This window comes from Microplitis demolitor, chromosome 7 (assembly GCF_026212275.2).
Source record: "Microplitis demolitor isolate Queensland-Clemson2020A chromosome 7, iyMicDemo2.1a, whole genome shotgun sequence".
NCBI classification, from domain to species: Eukaryota; Metazoa; Arthropoda; class Insecta; order Hymenoptera; family Braconidae; genus Microplitis; species Microplitis demolitor.
The window spans coordinates 8,858,692-8,885,829 of NC_068551.1; the positions used below are offsets into that span (position 1 = coordinate 8,858,692).

The window sequence follows — 27,138 nt, forward strand, 5'->3', positions numbered from 1 at the left end:
CGACTGGGAAAGAGACAAGAAATTTATTATTTTCCATAAAGAATTAGATTATTACTAATAAATTTTATGTTCATTATAATTCGATATTAATGATAAAACATAAGTGTACTGAGATTCGAAAGCTACAAATAAAATTGACCAACATATCATGTTCCTATGATGCATCGTCAGCTAGTTATAAAAATCAGAAGCAAAAAAAAATTTTTCCAAGTTATTCTTATGGAAAATAGAAAAGTGCAATGCGGAACCTCTTAATGTTAATATTAAGATCTCTAATTTTAACAGGCGTCTTTTTATATCTAAATGAAACTTTTGAACATGTTTCCGAAAAGAAAAAAAACCTGTTATTTTTTTAAACACCCTATTATATAAATATCCTTCTTAAAATCCCAACCGTATTACAGCTGAGTATTCAAATACTCCTGGTCGAATCGACCTTCAGCCGATCAGTTATCAACCGCGGAATAACTCCTTCACTACTCCCTAGAGGAGGACGTAACAAAACGAACAAGTAACGCCATTTTGTGTATGCGACGTCATAGTGCATATTTTTTTTTTTTTTTTTTTTTTTTTTTTTTTTTTTTTTTTTTTTCAAATTAATGGCGCCAATCTCTTTTTAGTATACTTCCATAAGGGAACATCCATAAATTACGGAACACATTTTGAAGATTTTTCAGACCCCTCCTCCCTGGTATGTAACAAATCGTAACAAATGATCAGACCCTCATGCTCCTAAGAGATTTGCTACGTAACATTATAATTTTGTCGCAACAGATAAAGTTCTTGAATAATTTAAATTCAAATTTGTTGTACAATATAATTACTATACATTCATACCCGTAGAAGTATTAGTTTTCTTTTGGTTCTCTCAATTTCTTAAAATTATTTTTTTGATTCTCCTACATTCTCCTTAGATTTTTTTGATGTTCTTACATTCTCGCCGTTTTTTTTTTTTTTACTTTTTTAGTTATCTCTAAGCTGTTCTGATTGAAGTTTCTAATTCTCGGCAACAATAGTTATGAACTATGATTGGCTTTTGATTCTCCTTCATTCTTAAAAAATTCACTTAAAAAGTTTTATGAATCAAAAACCAATCAATTAAAAATCTGCCAATCGTTTTCAACAGCACTGGCCGACAACACCTGCCCAAAAAAAAAGTACCCACGTTTGTGTTTGCAGACTAGATACGTTACTTGGCTTCAATAGAGCATCATTATATCAGTACTCTAGTGAATTTGTTTATACAGAAAAGAAGTTTAAAACAAACTTGGTATTTAGTACGATTTCCATTTATTTTTAGTAAAATTCTAAAAATATAATCAAATTATAAATAAACAATACTCATAATTTTGTAAGTTTGTTAATATTTCCTAAATGGTTGGATTTACGAAAAAAATATAAGAGATTTTTTTTGAAGAGCGGTAATAGTAGAGGAGACCGTGGGAGATCGACCTTCACCCATCGGATAACCAGATGAGACATATTTTTTATCAAATATAATTTATTAACAAACATGCCTATGATGGCTTGGCTATCAAAAAGTGTTCATGGCTATTTTTAATTAAATTAATTTTAATCAATTTTTTTTCATCACCTTCACACTTTTGATAACCGAATGAATTTCATTTCAACTGATAGTTTTTAATACACAGAATATGCCTTCGTGGGCCTGTCTATTTATTTCTGTGCATGGCTACCTGCCAAGCAGATGTAAACAGGTAAGTCAACATAGGAAACTGTAGTGTTCTGATAACCAATCGAAATTGGTATCATAAGTAAGATATTTTAATTACAAAACTAATCGTATAGGCTTGTCTGCAAAAAATCGTTCATGAAATATTATTGTCAGGCTATAAAATTTTAAAATTGGAGCTATTTGATAGGTGCGAGAGAGAAAGTAGAGCGACCGAGGTCCGTGTAATAGATCAAGACACAACATAGCAGCTGCACGCTACCTGACCGTTGAATGTATACGAGTGCGCATGCTCGCATACATGTGAGTGACAGAGACAGCATTTATTTATCACAGTCGACAGTAATTTTAAACTCTAATTTATTATAACTCCAATTTAATTATATTAGAAATACTTACGGCTGTAAAATAATGAAAAATAAATTATTAAATATATTAATAATAAAAAAAAATTAATTCAACTAAATTTTTTTTCATTTTGCAGCTAAATTATAAAGTTTTAAAATTATAAAAAAATTTATATTCATTATTTAAAATATATTATAGAGAATAATCTATATTATTAAGAGAATAAGAAAGATTTTGGTCCAGCCATATTTACATGCTAAAATTAGTTAATGTTATTAAATTTTATATCGTTAAAAAGATCTTGACTTGAATTTGTGTCTTTTCATAGTTTAAACTCTTTTTTATTGACAAATATTGAGATAAAGCGATTTATCTATATCATTCGAATTACATTAAAATTACGCGGGAAAAAAAGACGGTCGTATTTATTTTCTTTATTTAAATTAATATTTTAATTTTCTGGCAAGGAATCTTTTTTTTCTGTGTACTTTATAAATTTCGTACCGATATTTAGTTAGTCACGTAGTGACTGCAGGTTGCTCGTTACAGAAAGCCAATTTTAAATGACATATTTTAAAAGAATTTTCTTTGAAGTCAATTTATCCTCTTTCGTTTCACACAAAAAACACTTTTTACTAATTTTTGACATCTTAATAAATATTATTTAGCACGTGTTGTTTTGTCACTAATAAATTATTTTCGACTCTACACGAGCATGCGCACTCGGACACATTCAACGGTCAGGTAGCGTGCAGCTACTATGTTGTGTCTTGTTCTACTACACGGACCTCGGCCGCTCTACTTTCTCTCTCGCACCTATCAAATAGCTCCAATTTTAAAATTTTATAGCCTGACAATAATATTTCATGAACGATTTTTTGCAGACAAGCCTATACGATTAGTTTTGTAATTAAAATATCTTACTTATGATACCAATTTCGATTGGTTATCAGAACACTACAGTTTCCTATATTGACTTACCTGTTTACATCTGCTTGGCAGGTAGCCATGCACAGAAATAAATAGACAGGCCCACGAAGGCATATTCTGTGTATTAAAAACTATCAGTTGAAATGAAATTCATTCGGTTATCAAAAGTGTGAAGGTGATGAAAAAAAATTGATTAAAATTAATTTAATTAAAAATAGCCATGAACACTTTTTGATAGCCAAGCCATCATAGGCATGTTTGTTAATAAATTATATTTGATAAAAAATATGTCTCATCTGGTTATCCGATGGGTGAAGGTCGATCTCCCACCGGCTCTTAGACTATAAATTTTTCTCGGTGAACTGAAATGGTAAAGTATCATTGCTCAGGCAGGGTTAAACGGCATTGGAATTGACTTTTTTATTATTTTTGAATCATAAACCAATTATTTATATCATGGCCAAGTAAACAAATCTAATTTTGAAAATAACGTACACCATAATCAAATTTACATGGAGTTGAATGAGAATGTGGAATCCTTGCTTAAAAAATCCGATAGATTCTTATGGCTTTATATATAAAGCCTTATACTTAACTATAGCACTTCTCATAGAACTCGTTTATTCTTATAAAATCTCCATCGGAATTTATGAAAAACTATTGGATTCTATGAGATTTTCTAAACAGGGATCTCATATAATTCTCCTTTGGTTCTCTTTAGTTGTGAAAAACAGAGGAGAATCAAAAAAATTTACAGAGAATCAATTTTTCGACTCGGGACGTACGATTAAAATTTTTTTTCAAATTTTTATCTAAGCAATGTAATTCAATTTTCGTTACGTAATATATGTCGAATTCACCACCCCCCTTAACGTAACAATGCACAACAAATTGAAAAGCCCCCCCCCCTCAAAATGTGTTACGTAATTTATGGATGTTCCCTAAGCACGTGGTGATTTTGGAAAGCTGCTGTTGTGATTGTTATTTAAAAAAACATTACATATTGTAGTTAATAATAAGCAAAAACATTATAATCTCTGAATACGTCTTTCAAAAATAGTAGTTATTGGTGTATAGTACACGGAGAAATAAATGCAGTAAATTTTACTAAAAAATATTACATGAAAAATTTATAAACAGATAGGTATATTTTACAACTCGTTTAAGATTTTCTTATATACTGGTTATGGAAAATCTACTATATTGCATATTAATGTTTAGTTATATTTAGTAAATTTTACTATATGAGAATGGAAATAAATAAAATTAAATTTTAATAGCTATTAACTTTTTTTTATTATTATTGCTATCGTTTTGATTATTATTGTTAATTATATCATCTGTATTGGTGTTGGTGCCCATTTTTATTTTTAAAAAATCACTTGTTTTAACCAAGATTCGAACCCTGATCTCTCGCGCGCGAGTCCTTTCCTATGTCTGACGGCCCGATATATCCTTTGAACAAAGGTTTCAAAAACTACAAATATTTATTGAAAATACTTATAGTAAAATTTACTGTACAGATAGTAAAAAATATAACCGTGTTAGGAAAAAAAACATTACGCATAATAATTTTTAATATCTTCGTATAGTAACCAGTACGATAATGTATTAGAAAATATACTTTCTTAAATTCGTATTTATTAAAAACACTTACAGTAAGATTTACTATACAGATAGTAAAAAATATAATCATGTTAACAAAAAATACATGACGCATAAAAAATTTCTGAAATTTTTTTATGTTATAATTGCCAACCAGTAAATTTTACTAAATGTTTTGTAATAATTAAAATACTGAATGTATTTATTCATATCTGTGAGTAAATTTTCTTACAATATTGTAATTTTCACTATATCTTTTTCTCCGTGTACCAAAATGTCAAAATACTGATAAATTTACCCCAAATAAAGTAGTTAAAAATGAGGATTATCTAATCGGACTTTACTGGATTTTGGATCAACTTCTTTTTGAAAGATTTCGTTCATTTATTGATTATTTATCAAACATTCTACTTTCATATATTGCCACAAGTGCCAGTCCGCATTCTCAATAAAATAACGCATGTCCATAACCTCCACGCCCTTATTCGCATCAGTTTTTAAAGAAAACTTCCACACCAAATTCATTAATGACAATTGTCAATTTTTCTATATTATCCTAAGTTATGTCTAATATCCAAAATAGAATAATACAATTTATTGAAGTGGGAATTTTTTCAAAATTTTTTCAACGCCTCAAAATATCATCAACTCATGTTACGAATTTAAATAACGCGCTGAAAATATGCACGTACGTCAGACCAATCAAATCGCGTTTCACATTTTATACACTTTAAGACCTCTTTTATTTAGTTATTTATTTAAAAATTATTAGATTTAATTCATTTTTGATTCGATTTTCAAATTTTATAAAAATAAAAGAACTGTTTGATTTAGTTTTTAGAGTTATATCGTTTTCACGCAAATACCCAATTGAATTTGGCACAGTCTTCGCCTGTTAATAAATTAAAATATAATTTAATAAGACTTGATTTAAGAATATAATTATAATAATAAATATTCAACTATCTGTTCAATTTATTAGTTATTTAGAGTTATAATTTTAAAAAATATTGAATACAAAAAATTATTGAAATTAATTTATGTTTTACCTTACACTGTTTGTAAAGTTGCAAAAATACAAAATAACAAAATTTTAGTATATTTATTTTACGATTTTAATACCGCAACTGCTTCATTGAAATTTAATCCTTCTAAAATGTAGGCCAAATTTTCGACAGAAGCATCTTCATCAGCATCTGCCCAAATCTCCAACATTGTCTTACATTGTTCGTATTGAGTGGGTTTTCCACGAAAAAAATCAATCTATAAAGATTAATTAAATTTTAAAATACATCAAAAATATTAAGCTTGATAAATAATTATTTTTAAACCTCATCCGCAGCATATCCTAGTTTTGTAGCTAATTTTTCCCAATCATTTTTCAATACCTCTGAAAGTTTTACTATCATTTCTACGCTGACAAAATTTAATTTACGAGTTTTAATCTCAGAATTTTCACATTCAACTTGTTCTGATTCTTGTTTCAAAACATCTTCATTAAATTCTTGTTCATTTGATTCTGGAGGAGGAGTTTCATCAGTTTCCGTTTTAGTCATGTCTGATTGAAGCTAAATAAAAGCAAATAAATTCATTATATTTATCAATAACAAAAAACAAATGTATTATAAAAAAATATTGTATACTCATATACTAACTGGTCGATCTTTCGCAATTTTTTTTATCATAGTCTCTAAGTACTCAGGTAATTTGTTAATAGGATTATTCCCATGAACAAAAAAATGTGGACTTCGTCTAGCTAATAATCTCAATGCTCTCCAACCAAAGTTACCATCATTTACTTTTCTAAAATAAATGATAAAATAATACTAAATTGAAGAAAAATGAATTTTTGAATTTAAAATGCCTACTTATATTCATCATCAACCATTGCAGCAGGATCTGACTGCATTATAGCTTCTTCGAAGTATGTTTCTAATAGTGGTAAGAAGTCTCTATCTTTGGATTTGCAAGCTTCTAAATTATTTGGACAAAGATTCCATAGTTTAGTGAGCTCAGAGCTAAACAAGAGTAAAAATAATAGTTATAAAAAAATTATAAGGATTTAGACTTAAGCTTTACTTACTTTCCCATATTAAACTTTCCAATACACTGCGCATCTTGAATAACATCACCTATACGTCGTTTAAGTTTCTTTAATTTTCTTGGTTCATCATTTCCAACAGAGTTGTGTAACGGTTTTTTAAAAGCTGGACAGCCATCATTTTTCCAAGTATTCCAATGCTCTTCTCGTTTTAAAATATTTTTTACAATATCTGTAAATACTCTACCATCTGGTGGAGTTTCAATCAATAAAGCGTAAACTTGATCCGTTGTGGCTTTCACCCATTCTACTTGATCCAGTTTCAATTCATGAGTTTCACTATAAAATAATTAATTTAAAAAAAATTAATCAAGAAAATCTATATAGCTTGAAAATAAATACGTCCTTTGATATCAATTTTTTGATTACTATATCCAAGTAACACAAGCTTGAGCAAGATTCTGATGCCAGTAACTTGAGCAAAATCGCTGGTCACTAGCATCTTTTTCTACTATGGGTCTTGCGCAAGAGCATGTGGCAAGAAATCGCCATCAAAACTTGTGCATGACTTGTCAAGGCATTGTACACAAACATATTGAAGATATCTTAGATACAGTGCAGTTGAAAAGTTTCTGGCGCATTTCTTGCACCAGCAACTTACGGTAGGTACTTACACATGGCGTGCTCAAGATCTGCTCAAGGCTCAAGGTCAATTGTTTTCGAACAACTGTCACTATCACTATTTATAGTGATACTATATACAGTGATAAAGACAGTCGTTCAAAAAAAAATTGACCTTGAGCCTTGAGCAGATCTTGAGTAAGCCAACTATTTTCAACGATAGTCTTCCTTTAGAATTGAGTAATATTCTGACACGAATTTCTTGTGTAATACTTGCACTAGACTTGCTACTGAAATCTGGCCACACGTATCTGCAGCAAGACACATAGGTTAGAAAAGACACTAACGTCTATCGAACTTGGAACCAGGCTTGATCAAGCCTTTAACAAGATTGTTAAATGGGTATTGGCTACTCCACGTTTTATTAAATTAAATGTCATACGACTAACTTACGTTTTGAATTTAACGGTACTATTGAGGTATTGAAATAGAATAAGAAATTGTAAAAGTACATAACGTCGAAAGTTTGAATCTGATAGTTGTAATTCAAGTAATTTTTGATTCGTAAGATATTTAGCAAAGTAATGAGTTTCTTTGTATATATTTTCCACTGTAAATTCCTTATTAACTCCGGTCGCAGAACAAGTACGCTGATCATCTAATTTGAAAGATGAAAATGCCGAAAGAACACTAGAAGCATGCTAAAATACGTCAAAGTAATCTTCCATTAATATTGAGTAATTGAAAATTGATATATTGTGGAATACAATTATTATTTTAAGATATGAGAATAAGTAATGTCAACATACAGCCGAAAAAACTTTCCAGTGCATCTTATTATAACATTGGTTAGGATTTCTGAAAAAATCCTGAAGTGCCCAAAACTTTCTATACAAATTATAATCCATTTGTATTTTATTTTCACTTTCATTGTCCCCTTCCATTGGTTCTAAATCATTTTCGAGTTTTTCAGTCCCAAATTCAGTATAATTATCTAAGTTAAATTCACTAACAATATTAAGTCCAGATCTCTCTGAAAATGGGAAAAATTTGGCAAGAAACAATAAAATTCTTCCACAAAATATTGTCTGTTGAGACTGCGATAATCGGCGTAATAAATCATTACACATTCGTAATAAATTATTTTTACAAGCACTAAAAAATAAATCTTCTTTCCAAATTCCAACATTATTTTCAACATATGTAAAGAGTTGCTCACATTTATCTAATGTCATCGCATCGAAAATATCACTAAGAAGCATTACAGGCATACTAGAAGTTGCTAAATCTCTTCTGCAGAGATCAATTGTAACTGTAATGTAATTTTCAAGAACGCCGACATTTTTCGATGTATTTTCATTTAAAATCATTAGTAATGTATCACGTAAAGCTTGATCAACAGCAGCTTTCCGATCTACATCATTAGTACAAGCTTCAATACATTTTTTTTGAAAATTTACAACATCAGAATTTCTTAAACATTGTTGTAAAAAAATCTGTAAACAAAATACACATCATAACCTACATAAAACTTTATTCTAAAAATTTCAAATAGTATAATTTTCACACTTACGCTAAAATCTTCTCTCAATCTTTCAAATAGCGTCATTATTATTAATTTTTTCAATCGCCGAATATTATATATTAATAACAAATGTAAGCCAATAACCAATAATGTGTAGATAACTCAAGCATCAAAGTGAATTTTACTGATTATTGAGTTTCGATAGCAGGGGCCCCTGTTCGATAGCTTTAGCACTTGGCTCTTTGATGCGCAATCGGCACAATACGCACATACACATAGACAAGCATCGTATGGAGCTTCCGTCCAGCTGTTGCTCCTCTACGACACAGGACACAGGATACAGTGCTTCAAAATTTTGTTAGTAATGTGGTTAATTTTCTGTCTTACATTCAGTTGATACAAATGAAGCATATGCCCCGATATCCTGATAGTCACCTTAACCGCGCGTAAGTTAACTTCAAGCTACGGCCGGATTCTGATTTCTGAAGCCACCCTGATAGCCATACTTTACTCTGCAAGTTCTGCAGAGCAACACTTTCGGCTAACTTAACGAGAAAGTTTCTGGCAAACCTTGCTTGGGAAGGGGAACTTTTCGTCCGCGATCTGGCTGCACTGTGAATAATACTTTCCTTTAAGTTGGCTTCAGAATACGGCAGTAGCTTGAATGTAACTTAATAGAATAACTTGACGTCGATTCGAAGTGAAACTTTTAATCAACTTAACGTCATTGTCTGACAGTAACACTTGTAGTCAAATTGAATTCATGTTACAGACGATTTAGTGTCAACTTAACTGCAACTTTTTGCTCTCCAACTTTTGCTGTTAAGTTGACTTCAGATTCCGGCCGTAGTTTAAAGTTAACTTGCGGTTAAAGTGGCTATCAGAGAGGTTTTTATCATTCACAAAGATAAATTACCGGTAACTGTTGTATAATGTATCAACAAATTTTAAATGATGAATATACCCTGATAGCCGTATACCACCGTAACCATAATAAGTTAACTACAAGCTACTGCCGTATTCTGAAGGCAACTTAAAGGAAAGTGTTGGAGAGTAAACAGTTACCTTTAAGTTGACAGTAAATTGTATGTAAACTTAAATTCAATTTGACTACAAGTGTTTCTGCCAGACAATGACGTTAAGTTGATTGAAAGTCTTACTTCAAATTGACGGCAAATTACATTCAGATGACGGCCGTAGATTTGCATCAACTTGCACGCAAGTATTATCCAGCCAAGGCTTGCCAGAAACTTGTCGTTAAAGCTCGGCCGTACCTAACGAAATCTCGAATTTAAGAATTCTAATTACTTTTTGAATATTTATGGGACTCGGATGATGAAAATCTTCCGAGGAAGTTCGTCTTCTGCTTTTAGTCGAAAGCTAAGAAAATTGTTGTTATGATAATTATTTAATAAATAATTAGGATTCTTAAATTCGGGATTTCGTTAGGTTGAGGCCCAACCTCAAGTTAGCCATAAGTGTTTCACTGCAGAACTTGCTAAGCAATTGTATTTACCCTAATAGAGCACAGTTTGTAAGTAAACTTTTGCTAAAGCAAACTGTTAGCAAAAGTTTACTTACAAAAGTTTCGTTGAATTTTTCGTCATATTTTCGTCAACTTCGGACTTGTCTATTTTTTACGACAATTTGTATGCAACTTGCTGTTGAATTTGACGTAAATTTACTGTCCGAATTAGAATGAAAATTCACTTCAAAAGTTGACTAGAAAAAGTTTTCGTCAATTTTCAGGCAAATTTTATGTCAATTAATTGTTAATTTAACTTAACAAATTTTTAAGTATTTTTCTACCGTCAAATTGTAGACAATTTTATGTATAAATTTGATTACCTTCTGAAGAGGTAAGGTGGAACATTACCGACTTTTTTTTTCGTAAAAAGTTACCTTTAAATTGAAGAAAAATTAACCGCAAATTTTTATTTTCAATTTTTACTGTCAAATTGTCGGCAAATTCGGGCAGCAAATTTTAGGTAATTTCAACATCAAATTACCGTCAATTTCAAGCTAAAGTTGCTATCAGGGTAGAGTGTGGCTATCAGGGTAAGTGTTAACTCAAAATTAGTTAAGTAGTGAAGTGTTAGATGGCAGAGTCTGCATCTGTGGTGAGTTTGTGGATGAACCATTTTTAATGTATTGAAATATTACAATCTGTATGTTTATTAATTTTACAACTTTGGTGTATTTTGCGTACTGTAATCCTTAATCTCCATGGAACTGTGTTCTAGAGCGTTCTTGTAACTTTACTTTGTTCTCAATAAAATATATATATATATATATATATACAAATGAAACAAAATGGATAACATTTAACGGCGCAAACTCGAACGCCATTGAACTTATAATACTATCACTACTAAGTTGTTGGCTTATTATACCGCATGGCGGGCGATGACCTTACCGGATTTACGTGTACAGCGTTATAAAAAATAGTGTGAAATGTTTCTTCAGAAAAATAGTGATTTGTTTATTGTAGAATAATTTAATATTAAAACCAGAACTATACCTACAATTTAAACAAATTTAATTACACTCTAAAATAATGTAACATTGTAAATAAGTTTATTTATAAGTGTTTGATGCGCAGATAAGCAATGCGCAAGTCTTGTTATGCCCAACTAGCTAAGGGGCGTTCGGAGACGGACGAATGATCACTGAGCATGGCGTGGAGCTTGGACAAGTAAACAATTTATGTGCGAATCATTATATCTAATTCTTCACTTCTGTTAAATAATTGACTAATATCTAATAGACATTATTAAATATCAATATTCTTCCAACATGAGATTCATGTGGATTGTAACAAGAGTTTGGTGTAGTGGTGTTTTACCATGAATTGTTTTTTTTTTGTTTTTTATTGTTCGACTTATTCGTGAGATTGTGACGTGAATTTTTGGAGTACAGCGTGCCATGTTTCGGTAAGTGGCTATTTACTATTTACTCACTGCTTTTCTTTCCAATGTTCTCTTGTTTTATCACTGCGGCAGATTAGGTTCTTTTTTCCAATCTATTTTTTTCTTCTTTTTCAATAAATTCGGATTAATACACTTAAGATACATTTAAGAAACCCAGCCATCATAAAATTTGTACGATAAATCAAAAGACCAATGTTATTCTCAGAATTATCAATGGGTTAGTTTATCAATATTTTGTTGTTTTTTTTGGTTTTCTTATTCTATCGAGCTAAAAATTTTTAAGAATTGTTAGGTAATAGTTTACTCTTATCAATAATATAATTGAAATTTTTTTTTTTTTTTTAATTTTTTAAAATTACTGAACTATATTTCAGTCCAATTAAATATTTAAGCTGTTGAATGATTAGATGTAAACTGCTCGTATATCTTGCGCTTATCTTATGGTGCATAGTTCGGAAAACCTTTAATTTCTCATAGTATTGGACCGACACAATTTCGATAATTTATGATCCAAATTCCTAATAAAATAATAGTTTTAACAAAATTTACATTCACCCTATTATAAATGATATTCATCAATATAAGAACACTTTATGAAGTGACATATCTCTTTCTAGGATTATGATGTATAATGATTTGTTATGTACAAATTAATATATAAAAGTTTAGCTGAAATTTTGATAATTTTTAATGTCAATTATGCTCAATAAAATTTAGCGCAAGGACAAGAACTTGAACATTGACAAAAAAAAATTGTCACACTAATATATACAAGCATTCCAGGATATTTTTATATAGTCAATGACCGTCGTAGTCTGGCTGTCTCGTCTCACACAGTTTAACTTCGCAATCTAACACATTATATTTACGTGTTCTCTTCATTCCGCGTTTTGTGCCCATCCCCATCGTCTTTTCTATATGATACCTTAATCAACGCATGCGCCAGTAGAATTTTTTTATTTTATTATTACTTCACTTTTACGTATTTATATTTTCATACTTTTTTTTTTTTCATTTAAGAAATACTCATCTCAGACTTGTATAATAATTAGCTTCATAGGAAACAGAGTAGTTGTATGTTAATTTTACCCCGAAAAAAAGAATAAGATCTACGCAGATCTAATTTGTCTTATTTTAGAAATTATGTACATTTAAGTAGATCTACTCAGGTCTCTCTACTTAAAAAAAAAAAAAAAAACGATTAATTCTAATAGCTGTATCTATTTAGGACCTATATTTGAGTATAGTACTTTCTCATAAAACTCATTCATTCTCATAAAACCTCTATGAGAATTTATGAGAATCAATTGAATTCTATAAAATTTTTTAAACAGGGCTACGTAAACACTTTTTTTATGACTGAGAAAAATACACTAGTCACAAATATTAAGGCATATTAAAAAAATTTTTAATTTTTGAGTGATTTTCAACATTCTGTTACTCAGAGGAAAATGATAGTACAGTAAAAAAAAAGCAGCAAATCGTAGCTTCAAGTGTTTGGTTTTCAGATCTAGACTTCCAAAATTTCTGCTCGTTATATAAAAACGGTCTATGGGTTTCAATAAATTTTTTTTTGATAATCTTACTCTAGAGATATTTTAGATTATTTAATGCCCTTTAATTTGCCGCCCTTAAAGAGGCTAGATATACTACATAGAAAAAACATTTAACTCGAATCCAGAAAAAACCGGAAAATCAAAATTATTTTGCACCAAGTAAATGATTATCTTAAAATATTTATCTGAAGTCAAAAATATTTTTTTTATATGATCATATTTTTATGTTTAAGTCGAAAAATTTTTAGTTGCTTAAATTGTTTTTATTTCTTAGTCTGAGAGATATTTTTTTAAAGAAAGTTTTTCGTTAAAAGTGAAAATGAATTGTATTTTTGAATCGAACAATTGAAATCAGAACATAGTAAAATTATGAGTTATTTAAAAATTAAAGTTGTAGTAAAACATATGTACCTATTATAGAATCTCGAGATTGCTTGTTAATTATATTTAACCATATATAATTATGTAAGATTATATACAACCATATGTGATTTTTTTCTGGCATTATAAATAATTATATGCAATTATATAAAATCATATATAATTATAAATAATTCTGTAAAATTGTATATAATTGTGTATAATTATATATAATCATCTGTGATTTTTTCTCGGCATTATATATAATTATATATAATGCTATAGAATTAATGTACCTGAAGTTCCGAACGTTCATGGTCAACAAAAAATATATCTTTTTTTTTCAAGTTTCGTTCATGAGCGAATCAATCTGGATTTTTATGAGGAGTATTTTTTTTGGCATCCCACACACCCTCAAAAAAATTTATTCTAATATGGCCGCCGGATCAACTCTCTATGACCAACCCCCATCACTTATAAATTTTTTAAAATCGTATTTGGAGTTAGATCAATCTGGATTTTTGTGAGGGTGTCTGGAATACCAAAAAAATACTCCTCATAAAAATCCAGATTGATCCGCTCATGAACGGAACCTGAAAAAAAAAAATATATTTTTACGGGAGGCGAAAACAGGGAAGACGAAAGAAAGTTTTTTTTTAAATTAATTAATTGAGGAGTTAAAGTTGAACTCGTGAACCAATTAAAATTCGGAAAGCATAAATTTGGTGATGTATCAGTATTTAACAATAATAATAATTATAGTTAGATAGAATTAAAAAAAAAATACAAACTAACTAAAAGTATCGTGACGTCTAACTGCTCTTTTGTTTTCTACTCGATTGACGTGATTAATGAACCAAACATATTTAACGGCATTATGTTATCCTACCAAAAACAGATTCTCTGTATAAAGTACACGTTTAAAATTTTTTGAAAGTAAAAAAAAATTATTTTTTACAAAAAAAAAAAAAGTCAAATCGAAAAAATAACAAGTACCTAGTATGATGCAAAATCATAACAAATATTTTCATAAAATTTAAAAATAAATTGTATAACAAAATTTCAATGTACTTGGTGTGCGTTACTACATGTACTCAAGCAAAATTAATTTCTAATAAAATCAAATATGTTTTTTTTTTTACTCTTTTGTAAGCACACCAAGTACATTGAAATTTTGTTATACAATTTATTTTTAAATTTTATGAAAATGTTTGTTATGATTTTGCATCATACTAGGTACTTGGTATTTTTTCGATTTGACTTTTTTTTTTTGTAAAAAATAATTTTTTTTTACTTTCAAAAAATTTTAAACGTGTACTTGGCGCGACTTTATACAGAGAATCTGTTTTTGGTAGGATTTATTTTTTTTTTGTAGTGTTATTATATTTTTCAATTTTTAGTATTATTTGACGCATAATTCATTGTTTGTCAATAATAAAGTATTAATTAGAGATCTATACATATTTTCAACGCAATTACTAAATAAAAATGATAATTTAATTGATCTGTAGATAGCACTAAATTATATATATATACACTGTAGATCCCTTATTAAAGAGTTAGTTTTTGAATATAGACATTGCGGGTAGCTAGATAGAACATAAGAAAGTTAATCACGGATTATATTTTGAAAATTTTTAAAATTATCTGATGCATCATTAATTGTTAGTCAATAATAATTACTTAATTAGAGATAATTATACGTATTTTTGAAGCAATTACTACGTAAACATACTTCAACTGATCTACATTTATATCTATACATACACATATATATAGCACTAAGTTGCCCGATTTTGGTACTGTTTAGCGGATATAACTTTATATACAACAGAACGAAATTCAAAATTTTGACGTTATTATTGACTACAAGTTGTTACCAACATTCCTAGAAAGTTGACGATAATCGACTGCCGCAACCTGACGCCAACTTTCTGAGAAAATTGAAGTTAACTTTCTGTCAACCCTGTCAACTAAGGGAATGCCAGCTGCTGGCACACATTTTCTCAGAAAATAGGCGACTAATTGCCGTCAACTTATGGAAATGCCAACAATCTTTGCGGCCAACTTGATAACAAGTTGCTGCAGTTGGTTGCCATTAGCTCGCTCCCAACTTGATTATCAGAAATCGCTTATGGCTGAAGTTGTATATCTCAGCTCCACTTACTGAACTCCTCATTATAAACCAACTCAATGTAAACCGATCTGATTTATTCTGATTGCAATCGTTTTTTGGTCGTTTGTCGATCAATGTCGGTCTATCAAAGTTGTTTGTGAGTTAATTGCTTAATTATGGAGAAGAAAATAAAAATTAGCCTTTAATTTTTTCCATTTGACCCCTCTACTTCGATATTTTATTAATTTTTCCATTTAAATCACTAGGAAATCGTTTGTCGATAATTGCCGGTTAAAACAAAGAAAACAGTAATTTATTTATAATAAAAATGTAATTAAGAATCTAGATTTGCCATTAGTAGTCTTCAATAAAAATAATATTTTTTTTTTGTATAACGATAATAAATCTTCCGATTAAAAATAATTATATGTTTTCATTCGTTAAAAACCCGATTTTCAAATTTTGCTAATAAGGTATTGACAGGTAGCGCCACAATGTTAGATGTATGAAATAACCCTAAAAGCCACCTTAGCTTGAAATTGATAGTAATTTGATAATTAAAATTATCGAAGTTTGCTGTCCGAATTGGTCGACAATTTAATATCAAAACTTGGAAAAAAAATTAACGGTTGATTTTTCCTTAATTTAGAGGTCACTTTTTAATTACTAGAAAAAAACACTAATAAAAGTTCCCATGAAATTTTCGTCAAATGTCTGATAACTTCGGGCTTTTCCGTTTTTGACGGTATTTTATATACGACTTTTAAAATAAATTTGGATTCGAATTCGGGTAGTAAGTTTACGTCAAATTGTATCGCAAGTTTTATGCAAATTCTCGTCAATAACGGAAGAGCCCGAAGTTGACGGACATTTGACGAAAATTTCGAGGAAACTTTCGCAACTTAAATTTTGCTAAGTAAACTGTACGATTAGGGAATATCCTTACAATTAGCATTGATTTTTTATAATATTACTCGATTAATATTATTGTACGAATAATTATTATTGTACGGCTAAGTAAGTAGAGCTCATTTTGGTACGTCCTAGCGAATATAACTGCAATATCAAGAAGTTTAAATATTTTAAATAGACATCCTAATACCACAGTTTGTTTAGCAAAAGTTTCCTGGGAAATTTCATCAAATGTCCGTCAACTTCGGACAATTCTGTTTTCGAGGACAATTTATATACAACTTGCTATACAATTTGACGTAAATTTACTACCCGAACTAAAATGCAAATTCATTTCGAAAGCTTACTAGAAAAATTTTTCGTCAATTTCCAGGTAAATTTTTACTCCAATTTATTGTTAATTTCACTTGAAAAATTGTAAACTATTTTTTTATATTCAAGTTGTAGACATTTTTAAGTATAAATTTGATTACCTTCTTAAATGGTAAGAATGAACATTACCGACTTTTATGTGTAGCAAAAAGTGTTACCTCGAAATTGAGCAAAAATTAACCCTAAATTTTTCTTTTTACCTTTTGCTGTTAAATTGGCGGCAAATTAGTGCAGCAAATTTTCAGTAATTTCAATGTCAAATTACTGTCAATTTCAATCTAAAATAGCTATACGGAGTTCTTCAATTTAATTTTATTTAAGCTAATTGGTAAAAAATTGACATTAGTTTGATTGAAATAGTTGTCAAGTTTTTTCTTCTACTTATGACAATTCGCATGCAACTCACAACAATTTCAAGTAAAACTAAAGTAAGATGTATAGTTTTTTCTGTAGTATTTATGCAAAATCGGGGAAAATTGATTGAAATTATAGTAATGAACACTGACTTCAAATAAAGAAAATTCATCTTAAATATCAAAACGGATTTATTTATGATTATGAAACGAATTTATTTATGCTCATAAAAAATTTGCATACGAAACTATAGTAAAAAATACAGACTAAAGCACCGCTGGTGGCGCATAAATGAATCATTGCTATAATAAAATTTCAATGTTTTACTGCATCATGGCATTTCTTATGACTTTTTATTCTCTGGCAGTGCCCTTTTTGCATGAAAAAATTTTAAAAACGTCTAAATTGGGGGTGCTATAGTATATGCTGGCCTAATTTCAATATTTAAATTAGTTCTCATAACTAAAATGAATAAAGTTTCATAATTTTAAGACGAACAATCAATTATCTTTCGAATATAGAAAGAATTTTTTGAAAATTTACTATTTTAAAAAAGTTTATAAAAATGAGTGCTAGAATGAGCCAAAAACCACTCTGTCTACGGTATATAGTAGTACGGTAGCTCGCGCCATGACACTTCACACATATACATGTGTTTAAACGTGTACTTGGCGCGAGACCCTACCGTGTCTCCTGATTTGAGCGATAGATAAAGGATTTTGTATAGATAGCAATATGTTTATTTTTTGAAATTTTTGATTCTTCTATCTGGCTATATATTATCTCAGTAATTCAATCGAGTCAATTAATATAGATTTATACGGATTAACAAGAAAATTTTGTAATACTGCTGAGATTTCTGTCATAAATTAAATTTTTTTTTCACTTAAAACAAAAAAGTCAATATTAACAAAAATAATTAAAAATTTTATTTACTTCAATGTGATTGGGAAGGTCCTCATGAAATTGAAAATAAATTAAATAATGTAGCTTACAGAATTAGAAAAATACCAAATGGAAAATATAAAATCGTGCATGTAAATCGTCTTGCACCATTTTATGATCAATAAGAAAAAATAAAAGAGAAGTCCGACTGGGACCCTGAACGATCTCAGTGTAGGCGTTGTAAAGAGTTCCCGGGATTCTGTAGTCAATTAGTAAGACTAGGATGTCTCTTTCAAACTGATAGAATTGAAGGATTTGTCTGGACGACTTATCAAAGACTACTATAGTCCGTAAGAGAATTCTGGCAGTGGAGCTTAAATATTCACACTGTAAACGTTGTTGAAGAGTTCCCGAGATTCTGAAAGAAGTCTGGCTGAGGGCTCTGAACGATCTCGGTGTTAACGTTATTTAAGGGATCCCCGAGATTCTATTAGGACTGGGAATGTTCTAAGTTCGGTTATGCTGGAGGGAAGTTTGTCTGAGGGTCCTGAATGAATGGTCGTTGTGAGGGGTTCCCGGGATTTCTGGGCCTTCGATAGGAGAATGGATATTTCTTTCGGTTTAAGTAAGCTCAGCTCAAATCAAAAGTTTGAATTCTTGGGACTTATCATTGGTCAACAGTATTCTGACGGGAGCTTTGGTATTTATCCGGAGTTGACTTCGTCAGCATTTCTCTTTTGTTGATGGCCACGACTACTGAGAGATAGATGGATACCCTGGAGAGTTTCCGAGGAACTTTTAGGGGGAAAAATTGAATATAAAAAAAAATTAAGGAATCAAAATTCTTTGCAACGTGTATTATTCAGTATCATTGGTATGTTAGCTATAGATAACATATCGAAATATGAACTGAATGGATCGAGCGGTAGCACATTGAGTATTTAAGATCGAAATTATTAAATTGATCACGTCAATAAAAATTTATAAATTAACAACTGATAAATAAAAAGATGGAACGATGAAGTATGTTTAAATATAAAATTAAATAAAACGTTGGAGATACTCGTTTTGTTTTTTTTTTATTATGTACAGATAATATTTCCAATTTCATCGGGGAGGGAGAGAAGGAGTCTATTCCTAGTCCTTCAAGGAGGAGAGGAAGGAGTTCCTGTTTCCATCCTGAACTTGTTCCCATTCCCATTGAAGATCCATTTAATCAAGAGGAGGGTTACATTTTTAATTTTATTTATTTAGATTCGCTAAATAGGAAAATCGAGTCACGTACATCAATTAACTTCTTAGCAGAATATAGTTTTTTTTTTTATCAATTCTTAGTTCAATTAAATCATAGACTATTTTTTTTATTTTTTTATCTTTGCGTTAGTCTACAGGGTTGTTTTTGGGCTATGGTGTTTTTTCCCTGTAGGGTGATAGATAGGGTGTGTTGGGACCATAGCAGAATCGAACCGAAATTGTAAATAATTTTAATTTCAATTAAGTTCGATTTTTCGAACACAACTTTTCATCGGGACAATAATTTTATTGAGGATGGGATAGTGTAACGAATGAGAAACTGATCCTTAAAAATATTTGAATAACTAGAAAACAAATGCCTTCTTCTCTTGTTTTATAGAAGCGCGACTACACGGAGAGCAATGTCAAGTAAATATGCCTATGCAGCGCAGTAATAATTACTATAGTTTGTGTATAAAAGCGGCAGGACACAAACTATAGAGTAATGTAAATATTACTGAGCTGCATAGGCATATTCACTTGACATTTTTCTCCGTGTAGAGTCAGTCAGTCATACATTGACAGCATAACAGCATACATCTGTACATCAATAAACTATATATCTCTTGCCTTTCTTTTACTGCTGTTAATTGTGGTATTATTATTCCTAGTTTAAGTGTGTTATCATTGTAGTATAATTCAGCTGCCGAGTGCCCTTTTTTTTATTTAATTTCTTTATTGGCCATTTCTATGCATTAGTGTCGCGGTCAGCACAGTAAGAATATAGTATTGGTACTCTCACTAAAATAACTGTAATTCAAAATATTTTCGTAATTTTGATTTAAAATTTTATACATTGTAATTAAAAATAAAAATTACGGTTTACTGTATCTATGTTCTTTAGGTTTATAATAATTCCAAATGATATTAGACTACGAAATTTTTTTCTCAATAATTCAATTTTTTTCAGCTTTAGAGCTCTGTAATTTTCTTTCTATGAGCTCTATTAAAACAACTCTAAGAACCATTTTCATGGATAATTCATTTTCAATAAAAACTTTCATTGCGAAATAAAAAAAAAAAAATCTGCCAATTAACGAATAAAAAACAAAAAAAAATTTTTTCATTCTGAAAATTCTATTTTTTCCGTAAGTTTCAACCTCTGCAACTTTATTTGTATCAACGAGCGGATAACACAAGAGACTTTTTTTTATAGAGATCTTGAATTTCCTCTAAGATCTCAAAATTAAAAAATCGGAAAAAAAATTTTTTGGCATAGTTAATTACAAAAAACAAAAAAAACAATTTTTTCTCTGTTAACTTGATTAAAGTTAATAATTATACCAGTTGTAAATAACCATGTATTGCCAATTTCTATGCATAGCCATTTTTCACGAATAGGTTGCAATTTTTAGGTGAGTATTCGTTCTTACGGAAAAAAACTACCTGATGAAAAAAGATTTTATATAACTGTATACAGTTATATATGAATTATATACAATTTGATAGAGTTGATGCATAATTATATAAAATTTCTATATAATTATATATAATCATATATAATTCTATATAAAAATGCCGAAAAGAATAATAAAATGATATACAAATGTAAATATTTGTTTACAATTATATAGAATTGTATATAATTATATATAATCTATACGAATACAGTATGTGGTTGTATACAAATTATATACAAAAAAGATATAATTATGTACGATTGTATACAAATGGATCGGGCCATTTTTTCTATCCAATTTATATATAAATTTATACAATTGTATAAAATCTTTTATCATCGGGTAATCAACATAATTGATGATTAATGAGGGTTAATAAGTGTGTATTAGTGATCATTAGAACTCTAACAAGTGAATTTTGAAACACTATTGGAAGTGATTAGTGTAGAATAGTGTTTCATTAGTGATTATTAGTAGCCTGATTAGTGAGTCTTAGGCTGTATCAAAAAAATCGACTATTTCTTTTTTTTTTAAATTACCATGAAGAAATTGTTCAAGATACTGAATTAATGACGCTGTTAAAACGGCAGCTCTTAATTTAAATATTATGAAGTGCCTCATATGCCTCTTATTTTCATTTTAATGTAAAGCTCTTAAAAAAAATCGGTCTATCGGTTGACCCTGCGGGCCAACCACAAAACTGCACCCTATTTTAGAGCTCCTTGAGCTCGAAAAAATCGTTGTGGATGCATTGTCGAGCTCTTCAAGCTATATATATATATATAAATCTTTAAAATAATTCTAAGAATAGTTATTAAGTCCATGGTGTCGACAAAGTGATATAAGCTTTAACTGATGTACAGAAAGATCTAGGTTCGAGTCTCAGTAATGAACAATAATTTTTCATCGATAAAAAAAATTATCAATAAACATTTAATACAGATTTAAATTATTAATAAACACCAATGAATCAGTATGAACAGTAATCTAAAAATTTATGAGTGGATCACATTTTTAATTTCCTGCTAAGGAAATCGATAATTTTCAGAAAATTCGGGAAGGTATTGTTTTTACCCCGATTTTCGAAAATCGAGTTTTCATCTGATGTCGACCTTTTGAGGTCCTAGGAAGTTATTCTGACTATTTTTAGAATGATTTCCGCGCGCAAGTGTGTGTGTGTGTGTGTGTGTGTGTGTGTGTGTGTGTGTGTGTGTGTGTGTGTACACTGTAACTTATTAACTAATAAACCGATTTGGATGGTTAAGGTGGTAATCGAAAGAACTTGTTGGCCATCGACTTTCCTAGAAGTTTCAAATCATTCGATCAAGTGGACTCGAAAATATTGGCGAATTACGAAAAAAAAATTTTTTTTTAGTTTTTTATTGATTTCTCAGAAATGACTTAAACTATTGACTTTAAAATTTAATCAGCTCCAGAACTCAATAAAACGCGTCGATTGCCGCCTTAGCCATCTCAATCGGTTAACGCGTTCGAGAGATATCGCGGGAGAAAGAAATGGTAAAAAACACTTATTTGCAAATATCTTTGAAATAACTTAACTAAACAATTCCAAAATCTGATAAACTTTAGAACTCAATAAAATGCGTCGAATGCCGCCTTAACCATCAAAATCGGTTCATTCGTTCGCGAGATATCGTTGGAGAAAGAAATGGTGAAGAACGGTTTTTTCCAAATATTTTCGAAACGACTGACTCGATCGATTTCAAATTTTAATCAGCTCTAGAATTTAATGAAAGGCGCCGATTGCAACTTCAAACGTCAAAATCGATTAATTAGTTCAAAAGATATCGGCGTTGAAAGTTAAAAAAATAACATTTTATGTTATTTTTTCCGGATAAATCATAATATAACGTACTAAAATGTGTCTGGAATCATACCAACTCATCCTTTTTATGGTTTCTTTCGATCATATAATGTCATCGAACTTGGTCTTTAGTTTAAATTATATTATCAACAAAAAAATCGAAAAAACGTAGTTTTTAATATTTTTCTTGGATGTTTCATATTTTATTGTTTTTTTACATGAGTTAAAACTTATTTAAATCTTGATTTTGATCCCTGACATTGATTTCTGCCTCAATACACTTATTTTATCGAACATAATCAGGAATTAAATTCTAACAACCGTTTCATTAATGATTTTCAGTTCTTAAATTTTCAAACTTGAGCATAAAACGTAACTTGTTAGAGCTTTAAAAGATCATAAAAAAACAATTGCATGTGGTAGCATTTTCGAGCTCGAAAATATATCTACACTAATGTTTTCGAGCTTCTTGAGGTCGAAAACAGCGGGAAACTTTGGGGCTGGCCCGTAGGGCCTACCGACGCCCAGATTTTTTTTATTAGATTGCATCATCGATATTAAGGAACAAGTGTATTATGCTTATGACACCCCGTGAAAAAATTTTCTGATATGGGTGGTTCATATCAGGCCTGATATGGAAATTGGCTATATTAGACAATATATATACAGATAAGATTTGATATTTTCTGATATGGACATATCAGACTATATATAGTGAGATTAACATTGTTATCTCGGGAACTAAATTTATAGATAATTTTATAAAACTGTATACAATTTTGTAAAGTTGTATATGCAATAATTGTCATGAGAAAAAAAAAAACCAGCTGGGTCATGGGCTCGAACCCGAGTACTTCTGATTTAAAATCTGATCTATGAACCACTCTGCCAAATCACAAACTTGAAATGTAAGTTTGATTATATCTATTTGGATAAAATTGAACTTAAGAAAATTAATGACATCAGATAAATGATTGATTTGGTTTTTTGTATTATATTCAATTATGTTATTGTTTATAGAGTAACGGGACCATTAACGGTATACCTACCGGTAACGGGGCAAGAACTACTTCTTTTGGTAAAAAAAAAAAAAAGAAGTTAAAGATATTTAAACTTTATTAAACTTTTTTCAATTTAAAATCTCAGTTTTTTATATTTAAATTCATTACAAAAATTTGAAATTCTCTCAGATATTTAAAAAATGGTCTCATTAGCTTATTGGAAAAATTTTTCAACAAAGTTTGTATACTTTATAATATTTATAAATGCGGTAAATTAAAATATTTAACAGACTTCATAAGATTTTATGAATCATTATAAAATCGATTTTCCGAACAATGTTACGTTATTTGGTCATTTTTTAATTATTTTACCAAACGGATGTGTACAAAAAACTCGAAAAAACTAGTATATGTGCCCCCCCTGATTAAAAAAAGGGATTTAAAACGATTTGCAATGTTAAATTCCCATAAGAAGAGGGATTCAAAAGTATTCAAGGTATTCAAAAGTATTAAAAAGTATTTAAAATTTTTATTTCGAATCTTTTTAAATCCCTTTTTTTAATCAAGGCCATATCAGGGTATATCAAGCCATATCAAACCTGATCAAGATTTTTTTTCACAAGCATATTAAAATATATATACCTTTATCAGGTTATATCAGGTCATATTAAGACATAAAAAAATTATATACAAGCATATCAAGTCAGATCAAGACATATCAAATCTGATATCATCATATCAAGTTGACATGGCTTGATATGGCCAATTTTAATATCAGACTATATCAGAATATATCAATAATTATATATGGGCATGTCACATCATATCAGGTCAGATAGGGATATATCAAATTTTTTAATATGGTCACATCAGGACATATAAGGCTTAATCAGAAAATTTTTTCACGGGACTACAAATACTGAGAACACGAAAAGCACTAACGACACTAAACCAACTAATGACACTTAAGCATTAATGCGCAAAAATACTAGAACATGAGTTTTTTATTAATGTTTTCCGATATAATTAATTAGACTTTTTCCGTAAAAGTGATTTTGGAATGTATGCCAAATTAGGCTTTCCTAGTGATGTGAAATGACGGTCATTTTTAACTTCGGTCAAATCACGAGCAATTGACGAGCAAATGCTCAACAATTGACGTCATTTTTTTTTTGTCAGTCACAAAAATTCATGAGCATTTTTTTTCTTTTTACGAAAATTCCTCCAAATTGGCCAGTCGTCATACCAGAGTTCCGAGCCTTGGCTAAACATTGGGCCAAGGATTGGCCCAGTCCTAGGATGATAACTATGTCGCCAAGCCTTGGCAAACAAAGAAACCAGGCTTGGGCCAAGCCTTAGGAAACGAAAAATCGAGCCTTGGCCAAGGCTTGGGAAACAAAAAATCAAGCCTCGGCCAAACCTCGGGAAGCAAAAAATCTGAAGCTCGCCCAATGCTCGATCTAAAATATTATTATTTAAATTAATAAATATAATTAAAAAAAAGTTTGATCACATTTTTATCGGCATTACATCGGAGTGTAATTAACTAATTTCTGAATTGATGGGAAATAACGAATAAAATTAATTGGGCGCTACCGGGGTTCGAACTGAGATCCTTCTGTTTACTATGCCGGGATGATATCCACTGTGCTAAATCTGATGTCCAGATAATCATGATTTTTTTGCTTCTTAAATTATTTAAATACATTTTAATTCAAAAATATTAGATCGTAAAGATGAGGTGACATGTAGTTTTCTTTAATGAACTTAAAATTGTCTGTTGAGTAATGGAATATATTTATTAATTTATAATTTCATGATTTGATATAAATGAATAAATTAAGAGTAAGATAAAGTTGCACTATTAGGAAAGGGCGGGGGGGGGGGCAAAAGGGGGTAGAGTAGACAAAACGGAGTACTCCCAAAATATTTGAAAAAAAAAAAAAAAAAAAAAAAAAAAAAAAAAATTCGTCTAATTGCTATAAATCCGATATATTTGCGCATTTTTAGCTCTACACATGACACCTGGGGCAAAACGGACCATCCGAAAATTCTGAAAAAATGATTCATATTATCATCAAATTAAAAAAAATTTAATATATTAATCCATTTTCCGGCTGATTCTCTATACCTGGGGCAAATTCAGCCACTAAAAGTATTCGAGAATAATATTTTGTTTATTAATTAATAACATTTTTGAAATAATGCTAAATAATCTGTAATCTAAAAAATAAAAAAAAAAATTTTTGGGTTCGAAATAATGGCAAATAAAAAATATAGAATTGTTTTTTTTTTTTTTTTTATTGAATAACAATTAGTAATTAAGCTAATCGAAGGGAAACGATTTATTAAGCCAATGATGTGAAATGTTATTTTTCTTCATGTATAAATTTTTTTTTTCAACTTTTTTAAAGGGTACCCCATTTTGCCCGCCAAAAATAAAAATTTCATGTTTACTAAAGTTTTGTACATAGCAGTAATTAATCAAATGGAAATTATTGATATTAATCGTATACTCGGTAGACCGTTATGCCCTGGTCTTCTCTATATACATATATATATATATGTAAAGTTGATAATTTGTACTACCTAAGGCTCGGCTTAATTTAATGAAATCAATGGACCAAGCCTCGGCCTAGACTTGGGCCAATGGTTAGCTGCCAAGGCTTGGCTAAACGTAATCAAACCATCGGGCCAAGCCCTGGCCGAGGCTTAGGCCAATGGTCAGCTGTCGAAGCTTGGCAAGTGACAACAGGGCCAAGGCTCGGCCTATAGTCATCCTTGGCGATTCCCACCTGGGTTAGATGGAAAATGACCGTCAAAAATTTTTCGGTCATTTTTTGGTTAATTTTTTAGACTTCAGAATCCGGCGAAATTTGTTTGCTGAAATTGATTTTACAGATTATTTATTAAAACCATTGCTATATCTATCAATACGAACATAAAATTTAACTAAAAATTCTGACGGTAGTAAACAAATCTGGCTTGCTCAACTACTTAGATGGAAAATGACCGTCAAAAATTTTTCGGTCAAATTTTTAATAATTTTTTATTCTCTTTTCGCGGGAATCGACATTAAATTCAAAAAATGACCGGCGGTCATTTTTTTTAGTTGATCAATTGACGTCAAATGACGAGCAATCGACGAGCATTTGCCGAGCACATGCTTAGCTTTACATCATTAGGCTTTCCTAATTATGCAGGGAGTCAGATGTGCATTATTTATGGGATGCAGGCCTTATGTGGTTGTCTCATTTGCGTAAACTCAGAATCCGGCATGCTTAATTCGGTCCTAATAAAAAACGCACTGAAATTTCTTATCGGGTAGTTTAAAAAATTTGCATGATGAAAAATTGCAAAAATAGCCAATT

General features: G+C 30.0%; 2 protein-coding genes across 4 annotated transcripts in view; one reads left to right on the forward strand and one right to left on the reverse strand.

The window, feature by feature from the left end:
- Positions 1-5,371: 5,371 nt before the first annotated feature.
- Positions 5,372-9,284, reverse strand: LOC103572700 (THO complex subunit 1). Of its 2 annotated transcripts, none has more exons than XR_001345079.2 (9): positions 8,812-9,284; positions 8,048-8,734; positions 7,692-7,939; positions 6,660-6,956; positions 6,445-6,594; positions 6,232-6,379; positions 5,908-6,144; positions 5,626-5,839; positions 5,372-5,468 (listed from the first exon to the last, which is right to left on the reverse strand). XR_001345079.2 is itself a non-coding variant. In XM_008551432.3 (9 exons), exons 2-9 carry the CDS (start codon positions 8,845-8,847, stop codon positions 5,684-5,686), a joined length of 1,959 nt encoding a protein of 652 aa, XP_008549654.1. In that variant the 5' UTR covers positions 8,848-9,081; positions 9,151-9,284; the 3' UTR covers positions 5,546-5,683. The 2 variants fall into 2 exon arrangements, 1 of the variants encoding a protein (XP_008549654.1); XM_008551432.3 differs by lacking the exon at positions 5,372-5,468 and having other exon boundaries at positions 5,546-5,839; positions 8,812-9,081; positions 9,151-9,284.
- A 1,320-nt stretch (positions 9,285-10,604) lies between these two features.
- The window catches only part of LOC103578385 (insulin-like receptor), a 136,570-nt gene continuing 120,036 nt past the window's right edge, over positions 10,605-27,138 (forward strand). Inside the window, exon 1 of one of the 2 annotated variants that reach the window (XR_008404018.1) lies at positions 10,605-11,696. The gene's annotated coding sequence lies outside the window, so the exon portion shown is untranslated. The remainder of the gene's footprint in view (positions 11,697-27,138) is intronic. The other variant, XM_014440161.2, reaches the window with a different exon arrangement.